The 13772-nt window shown below is 40.2% G+C and overlaps 1 protein-coding gene across 1 annotated transcript in view; it reads left to right on the top strand.

Moving 5' to 3' along the window:
- The window catches only part of syne2b (spectrin repeat containing, nuclear envelope 2b), a 196732-nt gene that overhangs the window by 134394 nt on the left and 48566 nt on the right, over positions 1–13772 (top strand). The window contains exons 100-107 of the mRNA XM_051946040.1: positions 170–277; positions 2431–2585; positions 3988–4135; positions 4216–4310; positions 5248–5479; positions 7999–8193; positions 10009–10134; positions 12155–12310. Coding sequence (XP_051802000.1) covers positions 170–277; positions 2431–2585; positions 3988–4135; positions 4216–4310; positions 5248–5479; positions 7999–8193; positions 10009–10134; positions 12155–12310 — 1215 coding nt within the window. The remainder of the gene's footprint in view (positions 1–169; positions 278–2430; positions 2586–3987; positions 4136–4215; positions 4311–5247; positions 5480–7998; positions 8194–10008; positions 10135–12154; positions 12311–13772) is intronic.

Genomic DNA, 13772 nt, shown 5'->3' with positions numbered 1-13772 from the left:
GACTGACTTCCACATTTAGATTCCAGTTCTTTGAGGTGAACTCGCTCCAGAGCAGGAAGCGTTGAATGAAACCTGGATGTGAGGCTATTTGTGGAGCTGCTGTTGGTGTAATCTGGCAGCGTGGCGCCACACTGACCTATCAATTAACTCCCAGATGGTTGTTTCTCAGGAGGAGCTTAAGAAGCTGCAGCAGTTTGAGGAAGATCTGGAGTCACTGGAGGGAAGTCTGAAGGTTTGGCAGCAACGTCTGGAGTCTGCAGCTCAGACGGACGACCAGGTCAGTTTATCAGTCAGTCAGTAGATCATTTAGTCAGTTCATCAGTCAGTCAATGAATCAATGAGGAGCTGCTTCTTCTCCTCAGAAATCCACCAAACAGGAGACTTTAATATACAGAGTTGTTAAATGTGTTCTAGTGGACATCTTTTCTTTTAATTATTCAGGATGTTTCCTGAAATTGCTGGAATTTTTTCATGATTTGAGCAGCTTCTGTTTCTTATTTTTCCCTGATATTGACGTTTTAAAGCTTAATTTCTTTAAAATTAGCTAAAATAATTTAATTCAAAGGCTTAATTTGTAGCTTGAGTTGTTTTCTTTAAATCTTTCTGGATTTTTCCAGAAAAAAAGTGACATTTTCCCCCGATTTAAGCAGTTCTACTGTCATATTTTGACTCATATTGATGTCCTGAAGCTTAATTTGTTTAAAATCAACCGAAATAATTTGGTTATGAACTGTAATTTGTAGCTGGATGTGTTCTCTTCAAAATATTCTCAAAATAAGTGGAATTTTTTCTTGATTTAAGCAGCTTCTGTGTCTTATTTTGCCAAGATATTAACTTTCTGTAGCTTAATTACTCTAAAATGAGCTAAAATAATTTAATTTAAAGGCTTAATTTGTGGGTAGATGCGGTTTCTTTCAACTATTCTCAAAACAAGTGTCACTTTTTCTTGATTTAATCATCTCTTATGTCATATTTTGGCTCATATTGACATTCTGAGGCTGAATTTCTTTAAAATTCGCCCAAATAATTTCATCACAAGATGAAATTAGTAGCTAGAAATGTTTTCTTTAAATTTTTCAAGATTTTTCCAGAAGCCAAAGTCATTTTTTTCACAAAGCCAACAGCTCTTCTGTCATATTTTGATGTTCTAAAATCTAAATTCTGCAGAATTAGTCAAAATAATTCAATAACAAATGATGTAATTTGTAGCTGGACGTGTTTTCTTCAAACTAGTCGTATTGTTCCTGAATATAATGTTTTTTTTTTCATGATTTTAGCAGCTGCTGTGTCTGATTGTGCCTCCTATTAATGTTCTGAAACTTAATTTCTTTAAAATTAGTCAAAATACTTTCAATCCAAGGTCTAATGTGAAGCAAGAGTTATTTAAACTATTCATGATTTGACAAATAAAATGTCGCTTTATCATGATGTAAGCAACTTTTGTGACATGTTTTGCCTCATATTGATATTCTGAAGCTTTATTTCTTTAAAATCATCCAAAAATAATTTAATTAAAAGCTGTAGCTTGTAGTTGGATGTTTTCTTTAAACTGTTCTTGAAAAAAGATGATTTGAGCAGCTTCCGTCTTATTTCGCCTCGCATTAATGTTCTGAAGCTTAATTTCTTTAAAATCGGCCACATTTATTTCCCCACATGATGTAATTTGTAGCTAGCATAACTATTTATGATTTTCCCCAAAACAGCTGTCGTTTTTTCTTGATTTAAATCCGCTCTTGTGTCATTTTTTTGCCCTAACATTGGCGCTTTGAAACTTAATTTCTTTAAAATTAGCCAAAACAATCTAACCATAAGGTCTGATTTGATGCTGGAAGTGGTTTCTTTAAGCTGTTCACGGTTTTCTCGGGTCATACAGCCTTCATTTCAGCTTTTATCTCTTATTTTGTTGCGTATCAACATTCTAAATCTTAGTTTTTGAAAAATTAGCCAGAATTACTTCATCACAAGGTCTTAATCTGTAACTAGGAAAGTTTTCTTTAAATTATTTATGATTTTTCCCAAAACAATTCTCACTTTTTTTTGTCACTTTAATTTTATTCATTTATTTAGATTATTTCGTATTATTTTATTTATTTATTACCTTTTTCTGTGACTTTATTGTACACATTTTAAACGGAGAAATCCAACAAATCCAGAGTGTTCTTTAGATTCCCTAAAATAGAATCACATTAAAGACTTTAATTTGTTTTGTTTTCACAGAACCAGCAGGTGACTTGATGCACGATTAGTGTTCATTTTAATTATTCTGAAGGACACGGATGATTAAAAGTTCCAGTTTACTTTAAAGTGCAGCTGATTGAACCTGAAGAGCTTCAGACTGAATGAGGACAGGAAGTGGCCCGACACGCCTGTAGCGTGTGTGCAGCGTGTAATCTGCAGCGTGGACTCATGTGCGTGTCTCCATATGTGCAGTCTGACCTCCTGCAGCTCAGCGGTCTGTCTGCTGACCTCGACGTCCTCCAGGATCTGAGCCGTTTCCTGACGCTGGGCGACGCTGCAGCTCGACGTCTGCAGAGAACCGGCCGACGCTGGAGTGAAGCTGCAGCCAGAGCCGAGGAGGCCTGCAGGTCGGTCAGGAAGGGAAATGAACCAAGAATTCTGCATGATTTAATGTGCAGCCACAGTTTTTATTAGATTAGAAGGTTTACCGACTCTTTGTCTCTTCACAAGCATCAAATAAAACTGAATAAAAGACGCACTCAAGCTAAAAGTTCTGTTTTCTGATTATATTTCTGTTTTTTTAATGCTACACATCACTTAAGTACTGACATTTTTATGCATATACTTCATTTTTGCAGCAGCTTGACAGAAAACTCCAGACTCAAGCTCCTCTTATGCCCTTGTTTTCTGACTTCTGTTTTTGATCTTTTTTGCTGTTCTGACCTTTTTCGATGATTTCACAAATGTTTTCTTTTGTTTTTCTTTTAATAATTGTGTCGTCATCTTCTGTCTTAATGTCTTTGTAAAACACTTTGAGTCGCCTCGTTGTTGAAATGTGCTGTATAAATAAATTTGCCTTTGCCTTTTTAGAGCTCTCAACCACATTTCATGGACTTCCTCAGTGAAAACACTGAGCTAAGAGAATTAAAGTTCTGTTTTTTCTGTCACATTATTGCATAAAACTGCAATAATTAATTGATTCATTGTCAGCTGTTACATTAGTCTCCATTTTTGATAATTATTTAATCATTTTTTTAAAGAACAAAGTCAAATGTCTCTAATTTTAGCTTCTTAAATGTCAGTATTTTCTGATTTCTTTCCTCTTTCATGACAGTACACTGAATATCTTTGAGCTAATTTTGTTAAATTGTTCATTAAGGTTTGGGTGATTTCCAACAAATTTCAAGTCAAAATCCGTAAAAACTGAAACAGACTTTTAAAATGTAAAATTCTGCTGATGTTAGAGACCAACAGTTGGTGAAATGTCGACTAAAGACTGTATTTTAGTAGAAATATGGAGCCGTCCATATACAGAAACACTTAGAGGACATTTCTGTTGACACACAATCACTTTTGAATGAAGATTTTGCTTTTTTTTTTTTTTTTTTTTACCATTTTCAAAGGCCAAGAATTAAAATTTTGTCCTCTGCTAGATCCATTTAATCATTGGAAGCTATTCTGTTTTTAAATTTCTGTAGATAACGAACTCTTACTACGCTTTCTTGGCTAAAATATCTTTTTAAAATTCAAAGTAGAGCATTCCCCAGTTGTGGAAAGTCAGAATCTGAGCTGGTGCAGCTACATACTTCCTGGATTCTGTCTGATTTGACTCAGAATGACCAAAAAAACACACTAAAGCGCTAAAAACCTCCAGTTTTAGTGAAATAATTCACAAAATTCAGGATGTGATCACATTTTTAGCAGTGAATCGTTGAGTCTCTGCTGAACTGTAAAGCAGAACTTTGCAGCTTTTCTGTTTCGTTAATGTAAAATGAAGGATCTTTATTTATTTGTGGTCTTTGTGCTCAGTGAGCTGCAGACGGAGGCGCTGAGGCTGCAGAGCTTCGAGCAGAAGTGTGAGAGCTGGATGTCGTTCCTCCAGAGGATGGAGGACGGTCTGACGGTGGACGTAGCCGCATCTTATGTCGGCCTCAGACAGCAGCTCTGCACACACAAAGTAAGAAACTTTATTAGCAACAACAGCTGGAGAGAAACCCTCCAAACACACCGATGTAACCCTGATGCTTCTGGTTGTAGAGGTTCCAGGCTGAGCTCTCCATCGGACACCAGATCCTTCATTCAGTCATCGCTGAAGCTCTTCATCTGCTGCAGAGAGGAGAAGTGGAGGACAGGTGGGAAGATGCAACAATCAAGATATAAGTCTAATAAAACAGAGTTCATTCAACACTTGATAAACATCTGGTCAAATCTTAAAGTATTACAGTGAAGCTTGGTTCAGATTATGTTGTTTCCAAGAGGCTCAGTCCTGAAAACTTTGGTGATCATCTAACAGTTCTTCAGATTCCAACACAGATTTTACTGAATTTCTTTCAAAGTACACTGAAGCCGTAGAATTCAACTCAAATCTAAACTCTGTTTCTGGATGTGTTTTCTGACATTATTTTTACGGTTTCTGTCTCCGTTTTTGACAAGCCTTCCAAACCTGCCAGTAGGTTTTAGGGTTCAGAAGAAAGAAGTGTTTAGCCTGTTTTAACTTTTTTATTTTCACCTTTACAATTAATTTCTGTTTTGACTCAAGTTAGATAAAGTTGACATTGTACTTATACAGCCCCAGTTTAAAGACAAAAAAAAAAAAAATTGGGGTTTTGTTAACTTGGAAATTCAGTTATTCAGTACAAATTTAGAAGTGGTACCTGGATGATAGTGGAAATTGGTGTAAAGTGGTAAAAGATGGCAGTAGTTGGTGCGTTTTGGTAGGATGTTGGTGGATGTTGGTGAATGATGGTGGATGTTGGCGAATGTTGGCGGATGTTGGTGGGTTTTGTCCCATGTTGGCAGGTTTTGGTGCTTGTTGGTGGATGTTTGGGGCATGTTGGCAGGTTTTGATACATGTTGGTGGATGTTGGTGCATTTTGGTGGATGTTGGTAGATTTTGGTGCATGTTGGTGGATGTTGGTAGGTTTTGTCCCATGTTGGCAGGTTTTGGTGCTTGTTGGTGGATGTTTGGGGCATATCGTTCCATGTATTAGTATTTAGTTTGAATTTCTTATAAAAGTCCAGAACTTCCTGTTGTAATTTAATGCCGTCCTAATATTCTGTTCTATCCAGGAGTGACTTCATCCTGAAGCTGGCCCAACTCCGGGAGCACTGGCAGGGGGCGGTGCAACGGGCCGACCAGCGGCGCTCCCTGGTGGACGGTTTGGTGAAACACTGGCATTTGTACAGCCGCAGCCTCAGGAAGCTGCAGAGGTTCCTGTCGGACACCCAGAACCTCCTTCCTCCAGCCGGACCGGTCCGATGCAGCCTGCAGCAGCTGAGACGGTCGCTGCAAGACCTCCAGGTAGGACTGGGACTGTCAAGGTGGAAATGTGGAACATTTAGAACCAGCACGTGTTGGGGAACAGCAGCATCTCAGCTCAAACACATGGGCAGATTTTACCCACCATGAACATGCTAGCATCCACCAACATTCACTAAACCCCCTTTTCCATAGGGCTGGTTCAGGTTCGAAGTTGGAGCCAGTGCCCGACTTGGCACCGTTTTTTTGTTTTTCCACAAACGATGCTCCAGGCTCCAAAAACTGGAGCTTTTCAGGCCTCAACTCATTGCTGGGCCAGAGTTGAGAACGGAGCACGTCACTGGCAGGGGCAGGGATATGGTGACCAACGATCAACGGTGAAAACACAGAACCGCCATTTTTAAACAGCCGAGTGGGTAGTAGTAATATTTAGTGACATATGGACATTTTTTTTTCTTTCTGCACGAACGAGCCGTGCGTAAATGAGACGCTTGGAAATCCACACGAGAGACCATGTGTGCATTTATACTCCATGCGACATCTGCTCCCAACCTGCAGGGGGCAGTGTATCGCAAACACATGTCTACCTGGTTTACTATAGTACTGAACTACAGAAAAAGAAATTTTCCATTTTTTACACTACTAGCAACGTGGCATTTTACCAAATGGCTACATTTCAGCAGTTAGTTTTAATTTCACACATGAATTGTTCATAACCCGGTTACCACGGGGGTGTGGGGCCAAAAATTGTGCAATTTTTCCGCATAGAGCTGCACCAACCTCGTGGAAGCGGTAAGCATAAAACAAGCACGGTGATGCCATGACGCGGCTCCAACTTGGCTCCTTGCCGATGGCAAAGCAAACCGGTTTTTAGGAGGCACGATATTTTAATCAAAACAGCGCCGACACTTGCCTTGAACCAAGGTTCTAACCTGGTTCTCTTTGGTGGAAATGAGGCTAACAGGTTAACATCCACCATAACAGGCTAACATCCACCATAACAAGCTACCATCCCCAAACATACTAACATCCACCAACATGCTAACATCCGTTAACATGCTACCATCCACCAACATGCTAACATCTGCTAACATGACCAACATGCCACTATCCACCAACATGCTACTATCCACCAACATGCTACTATCCACCAACATGCTACTATCCACCAACATGCTAACATACGCTAACATGCTACTATCCACCATAACATGCTACCATCCACCAACATGCTAACATCTGCTAACATGACCAACATGCTACTATCCACCAACATGCTACTATCCACCAACATGCTACTATCCACCAACATGCTAACATACGCTAACATGCTACTATCCACCAACATGCTAACATACGCTAACATGCTACTATCCACCATAACATACTAACATCCACCAACATGCTAACATCCGTTAACATGCTACCATCCACCAACATGCTAACATCTGCTAACATGACCAACATGCTACTATCCACCAACATGCTACTATCCACCAACATGCTACTATCCACCAACATGCTAACATCCGCTAACATGACCAACATGCTACTATCCACCAACATGCTACTATCCACCAACATGCTAACATCCGCTAACATGCTACTATCCACCATAACATGCTAACATCCACTAACATGCTAACACTAACTTGCACTAAAATGCACTGACATGTACCAACATGCATTAGCATCAACTAGCATATAGTAATATGGATCAAAATGCACCAAAATCTGTCAGCACTGACAAGCAGCAGGAAAATGCACCAACTTCCACCATCTTTGACCAATTTTCACCAGCTTCCACTAAGAGCTACCAACATGCATCAAAGGAAAAGAAAAAATGAGAAATATCATACACCAGCATGAATTAGCATGCACCAACACCCACCCAACTCTACAAACATGCACCAGCATATAGCACCTACATGCATCAACATGCTCCAAAATCATCATTACCACCAACTTCTACCGAGTTTCACCAGTTTCCACGAACATCCATCAAAATGCACCAACATGCACTAAATTGCATGTCCATCAACATGCAGTTGTTGTTTGCTGCTACATTAATGCTGTACTTATGTTTAAAATCTTACATTTAACACTTTATAGTTACAAACACTTCCTGCATCCGATGATGGACTTCAGTCTGACTGGTGAAACTGAAACTACTGACCTGAGAGTCTCTGAGATCAAACTTCAATAGTAATAGAGTCAAACTGTGTGTTTTAAAGTCAAAACTACACATTTCTGGACATTTACAAACCAAGAAATGGTTGTAATTATGTGTGCATGGAGAAAACTTTAAGAGAAGAGTAATAGTTAATTCTGATCATCTTTACTACTCAGATAAGTGGTTTAAAGTGCTGCTGATTGTATTAGTGTCAAACAAAAGATAAGAAACTTTCTCCACTCAGACGCTCTTTCAGGCTTTTATTCCCGTCAGAGAAGAGTGAGGAGATTAAGTCTGAAGGTGTGAAGAACCATCGATCACCTCCATCCTCCAGTTAAACTCTAAAACAGCAGAACTAATCAGCCGGCTTTCTTTACTCGCTCCTCAGCACACCGAGCTGCTGTTCCAGAGGTACCAGAGCAGCTTCATCCACACCCTGGAGGTCGGCCGGCAGCTCTTCTCCATGGGCGACGAGGACACCCAGACCCAGCTTCAGACGGAGCTGGGAACCCTGCAGGAGGAGTGGGAGAACCTCCACAGTCTGCTGGGTCGGAGGATGGACCTGACCGAGGCCATCATCAAGGTAACCACACGGGGTTATAGCGGCTAAAAGGATGTTTCTGGAAGAATTTCTGGATATTTACTGAGCGTTTCTGTGTTTTATCTCACTATGATTTCAGTATATTTGGTACTTTTTGGTTGTTTTGGCCTTTTGGTTGGTCTTAAAAGAACAATTACACCAGTTTCTGAGAGTTTTGGGAGACCATCTTTCTTCTGGTTTCTGACATTTTACTGTAACTCTAAATGTTAAATTCATTTTTAACCAGAGAGATAATTAAGAGGTTAATTTATAATGAAAATAATTAGCAGTTGCAGCCTAATAGCAGCTTACAGAGAACATTCTGGTGTTTTATTTTCTTGCATTTTTGTTCTATTAATTTAATTAATTTTAAGCTTTGGCATTTAGAATTATAAATTCCATCTTTTCATCGCAAAAACAACCGATATGAAGGTTTCTTATGTGTGGTTTTGGGTGCATTTTAGCTTGAAGCAACAATAAAAACATGTGAAATATCAAATCGCACAGTGTTAAAGATCTGTTTTGTATTAAAGCTGCATTTTCTTGTTCCATAAATCTGGATTTTTGGAGCTGAAACTGATTTTTATCGGCTAAAAACTTCAGACATTGATGTATTTTTAGTATTCTGTCTATAAATTCCCATACTGACATTCAATATGTTGGTTATGTTGAAATTAAAGTGAGTTTTTATTGACTTTAAAGCAATAAAATGCATCCAGTATCATAAATAAGGAGTTAGCGACTCTGTTTGATAAAACTATGACACCATGTGTCTTTTTCTGCAGTTTCATCTGTTAAAAATGCTTAAACACTCAGACTCTATGGTTAAAAATTGTATTTTTTTAATCTCAGGTGGGATTTTCAGGTTTTTTCTGTTGTAAAGTAAATTTTTTTGTTTAGATTTGACCTGTGAATTGTTGTCGCCGTGCCGTTGGAGGTTTGAAACCGGAGGGTCAGGTTCTACTGGAGGCACAAAATCAATGATTTCAGAAACTTTATCTGGTCAGTGTCACGGTCAGACAATGATTAAACCTCCTGAGGAAATAACATCAGCCTGCAGGACTGAAAACTGAAAACATCACTGAGGTTCTGTTGGAATCCAAAAAGTGTGACCAACATGTTAGAGTTTATCTGTTTCTATGATAAGATTGTTTACTCATTTGTTGAGCCAAAACTCTGTCTGGTGTAGTTTTGTTCATTTTTAATTAAATTTGACAGGAAAAAAATGTCATTTATCAGTTTGTAGTGATTAATTTATATTTAAAGTAGTTGTTGATGTGTTTAACTTCAGTCAGATAAGAAAAGTGATTATTTTCTAATAGAAACACGTCAAACGAGCATCAAAACCTGGATCTTCGCTTTGCAGATACGAAAATAATTCTGTTTTAATAAGATGGATGTCCCACGTTGTTCTTAATGTTATAATTGCTGCTATAACTTCAGTTTACTAGTACTGCTGTCAGACTGAAAGCTTTTTTTTTTTTAGCTCTTTGTTCATTGAACTCATGTTTTTAAGTTCTAAATTGGTCTGACAATAAAATAAGAGACATCTTGAGCTCACTTAACCAGAAATTACTTTAAAAAAATCCTCTTTTTGAATTAAATCAACCAGAGCTGAATTCCTCTGTGGTGTTTGTGGATGTGATGGTTGAGTTTGGATCCTCCATCTGTCTCCTCGTTAATCCAATCTGATCTAATTAATGACACGTTCAGGAAGTGGGGGACGGAGGGCTCCGATTGGCTGTCCTCTGAGCCAATCAGCGGGCTAAGCTGCCGTCCCACTGATCTGAGTGACCGATGAGTTTTGTTTGGTTCCAGAACTGGGAGCGCTGCGAGGCCGGGCTGGCCGACAGCGTGATGCAGCTGAAGGACATGAAGACCAGACTGAACCAGTCGATGCCAGAGAGCGACGACGAGCTGCGGAGCGCCGAGAAGTTCAACAAGGTGAAGAGTCTGAAAACATGTCAAAGATGTTTCTAACGTACAGAGCGTTAAAATACAATGAGTGAATTAAATCACAGGTTTTTAACTCTCTGGAGGCCTCAGTGATCTAATCAGTCTGTGGAGTCAAACACCGATTTTCTGCTGAGTCATTGTAACCGTGGATCCTTCAGAGGTGCTTTTCTGAGATTAACCCCAGTTAGAAGGATTATTTCTGCCTCTTCAGCAACTGTTTATCTTTTTAAAAAAATATATTAACTTTAATGAATTTACTCACCTGATCTCCGCAATGTAGCACAATTATAAACTAGAAGAATTATGTTTGGAGTTCTTGACCTTTTGAACCCCATGAAGTCATGTTAGTTAAAAAATAATCACTAAAATAACATCATTTATCAGAACCAGAAACGATAAAAAAGCTAAACAAAAAAAATCAAATTTTCAGCTTTCTAATGAACATTGAACCTATTATCTGTGACATACAGTTCAGTCATGAAAAATAAACAAATTTAAGCTCAAAACTGTTAATTTTTATCTAAATGTCTTTACATGTCTAAAAGTTGCTTAAAATATAATTCAATAAAATTAAATTAAGTGTAAGAAATAATATAAACAAATCAAAAATCACCAAAAGACCCCATTTATCAGAACCAGAAACTGTAAAAACAAAGAAAATGAACAGATTTTCAATTTTCTAACTGTTTTTGAACGCATCGTCTGTGACATACAGTTCAGTCATGAAAAATAATTAAATTTAAGCTCAAAACTGTTATTTTTCTTCAAAATCATTTTACTCTACGTGTCTAAAAAGGTGCCAACAACAAACTTTTTGCATTAAAGTCTGTAAATAAAACAAAGTTCTCAGCTCCTTGAGTAATTTTCAATGTGAGAAAAGATCTGTTGGAAGCAGGTTGACTTACCTCTGAGTAAATATTTGATGTGTCAACCTGAAATATCTTCAAAAGCTCCAAACATGAGGAAACAAATAATCAATGAACTACAAGAATTAGGTCCCTCCTGTCTTCTCTTGTCTCCTCTGGTCTTCTGGTCCCTCTAGTCCCTCCCGTCCCCTCCTGTCCCCTCTAGTCCCTCCCGTCCCCTCCTGTCCCTCTAGTCTCTCCTGTCGCCTCCCTTTCCCCTCTGGTCCCTCCCGTCCCCTGCTGTCCCCCTCTAGTCCCTCCCGTCCCCTCTAGTCCCTCCTGTCCCCTCTAGTCCCTCCTGTCCCCTGCTGTCCCCTCTATTCCCTCCTGTCCCCTCTAGTCCCTCCCATCCCCTCTATTCCCTCCTGTCCCCTCTAGTCCTCCCATCCCCTCTATTCCCTCCTGTCCCCTCTGGTCCCCTCCTGTCCCCCAGTCCCCTCTGGTCCCCTATTGTCCCTCCCGTCCCCTCTTGTCCTTCCCGTCCCCTCTAGTCCCCTCCTGTCCCCTCTTGTCCCTCCCATCCCCTCTAGTCCCTCCCGTCCCCTCTAGTCCATCCCGTCCCCTATGGTCTTCTCTAGTCCCTCTGGTCCCCTCTTGTCCCTCCCGTCCCCTCCGGTCCCCTCTAGTCCCTCCCGTCCCCTATGGTCTTCTCTAGTCCCTCCCGTCCCCTCTTGTCCCTCCCGTCCCCTATGGTCTTCTCTAGTCCCTCCCGTCCCCTCTTGTCCCTCCCGTCCCCTATGGTCTTCTCTAGTCCCTCCCGTCCCCTCTAGTCCCTCCCGTCCCCTATGGTCTTCTCTAGTCCCTCCCGTCCCCTATGGTCCCCTATTGTCCCTCCCGTCCCCTCTTGTCCTTCCCGTCCCCTCTGGTCCCCTGCTGTCCCTCCTGTCCCCTCTACTCCCTCCCGTCCCCTCAGGTCCCCTCTAGTCCCTCCCATCCCCTGCTGTCCCCTCCCCCTCCAGGCCCTGTCCCCTCCCCCAGCCCTCCTGCTGCCTCTGCCCTCTAATCCTGTGCTGGGCAGAGGGAGGGAGGGAGGGAGGGACGGGGACAGAAAGAGAAAGGCTCGGTGGAGCTCAGTGTCTCTGACAGTGGGTTGTGGCATGCAGGAGAACGAGGACGTCCTGGAGGACTGGGCTGAGAGCCTGACGGAGCTGAGCGCCATGAAGACGGACCTGAGTCAGTACATCATCGCCGACGACGTCCTGCTGCTGCAGGAGCAAGTGGAGCATCTGCACTGTCAGTGGGAGGAACTCTGCCTGAAGGTGGGCCACAAACACAACACACTTATTATTATTTATTATTTAGAGCTCCATCCTACATCCAGCTTGTCTTTTACACATGATTTAATTTAATTTAATCAGGGTTTCTTTGAGTTTTACTCCAGTTAGAAGGATTATTTCTGACTCTGACTTTGTTTCAGACTTCATTTTTCTCTTAAATATAACAATTTAGTACCAAATTTGAGCTTAAAACTGTAATTTTTAATCAAAATTGCCAAAAATATACTTTTTAAAATAAACTTTGACTATGAACGTGTCATCTCTGGTGTACATTTAGGCCGTTAAAATAAATTATGAAAGGTTTTACAATTTTTTTTCTAAAGTATATTAGTCTCTTAAGTAGCTCTGGCTCTGGCTTGGAGTTTTTTTTTCTCTAAAAAATATCAGCTTTATTGGGATGTTTATGATAAAGCAACACAGCTAATAATTACCTGTGATTTTAATGACAAATCCTTAGAACACCTGAACTTTTAACGTGTCTGAACCCTAAAACATATCGGTAGGTTTAAAAGACACGTTGTCTTTTAAAAATCACCAAAGTAACGCCATTTATCAGAACCAGAAACTGTAAAATCAGACGGAATAATCAGATTTTCAACTTTTGACCGTCAACAAACATATCACCTTAGGAAAAATACCCAAATCTAGACTTAAACCTGTGATATTTTATTAAAACCACCTTATTCTGCATGACATTTTGCAGTCATATCCTCGTTTTGGTGCATCTTGACCAGTTTAATCCCTCATTTTATTCTTAATAGTGACGTCAAATGCATGACAGGCAGTGGTTCCTTATTCATCTAATTCATGGTAAACCTAAGTCCAGTTGGTTTTTCATAATGTTACAGCTAAATATGACCTCTAGAGTTGCTTAAAATGTTAAAAACGAATTGCAAAATCAACACAGGAAGTCCTTGGCTGCTGCAATCAGACATTGTGGCTTCATAATTATGTCTTGAAAACCAAAAGAGTTGATGTGAACACCACAAGGAGACAGAAATCACCGTCCATCTGCCGTCAGCTGACTGTGTCTCTGTTAGTCTAATCCATTAACGGGGGGTTAGTCGGTAAATCTTTGGAGGGTCTCTGAGGGGAGGAGAGGGGCATTGTGGGAAAGCAGGGGACAGATGGACAGAAATGTAGTAATGAGCTGAGAGGAGCTTTTGTATGAAAATGAGTTTTCTAGAGGGGAAGGGGAACTTTCACTTTCTGCTGTCTGAGAGGAGGTTTGGAGGTTTTTACATCAGAGTTAGAAGGTTTCAGGAGCAGATTAGTGACAACCATGGAATTATTCTGTGTTTCAGGATTTAGGCTCTTCTTCTAACTCTTCTTCTACTCTTCCTCCTCCTCATCATCATCATCTTGTCCTCATCCTTCTTCTTATTCTTCTACATCTTCTAAGTCTTCTTCTACTCTTCCTCCTCCTCCTTCTTCTTCTGCATCA

Source organism: Acanthochromis polyacanthus, chromosome 1 (assembly GCF_021347895.1).
Source record: "Acanthochromis polyacanthus isolate Apoly-LR-REF ecotype Palm Island chromosome 1, KAUST_Apoly_ChrSc, whole genome shotgun sequence".
Taxonomy (NCBI): domain Eukaryota; kingdom Metazoa; phylum Chordata; class Actinopteri; family Pomacentridae; genus Acanthochromis; species Acanthochromis polyacanthus.
Note: the sequence above shows the minus strand (reverse complement) of the source record. Positions and strands in the feature narration are given on the sequence as shown.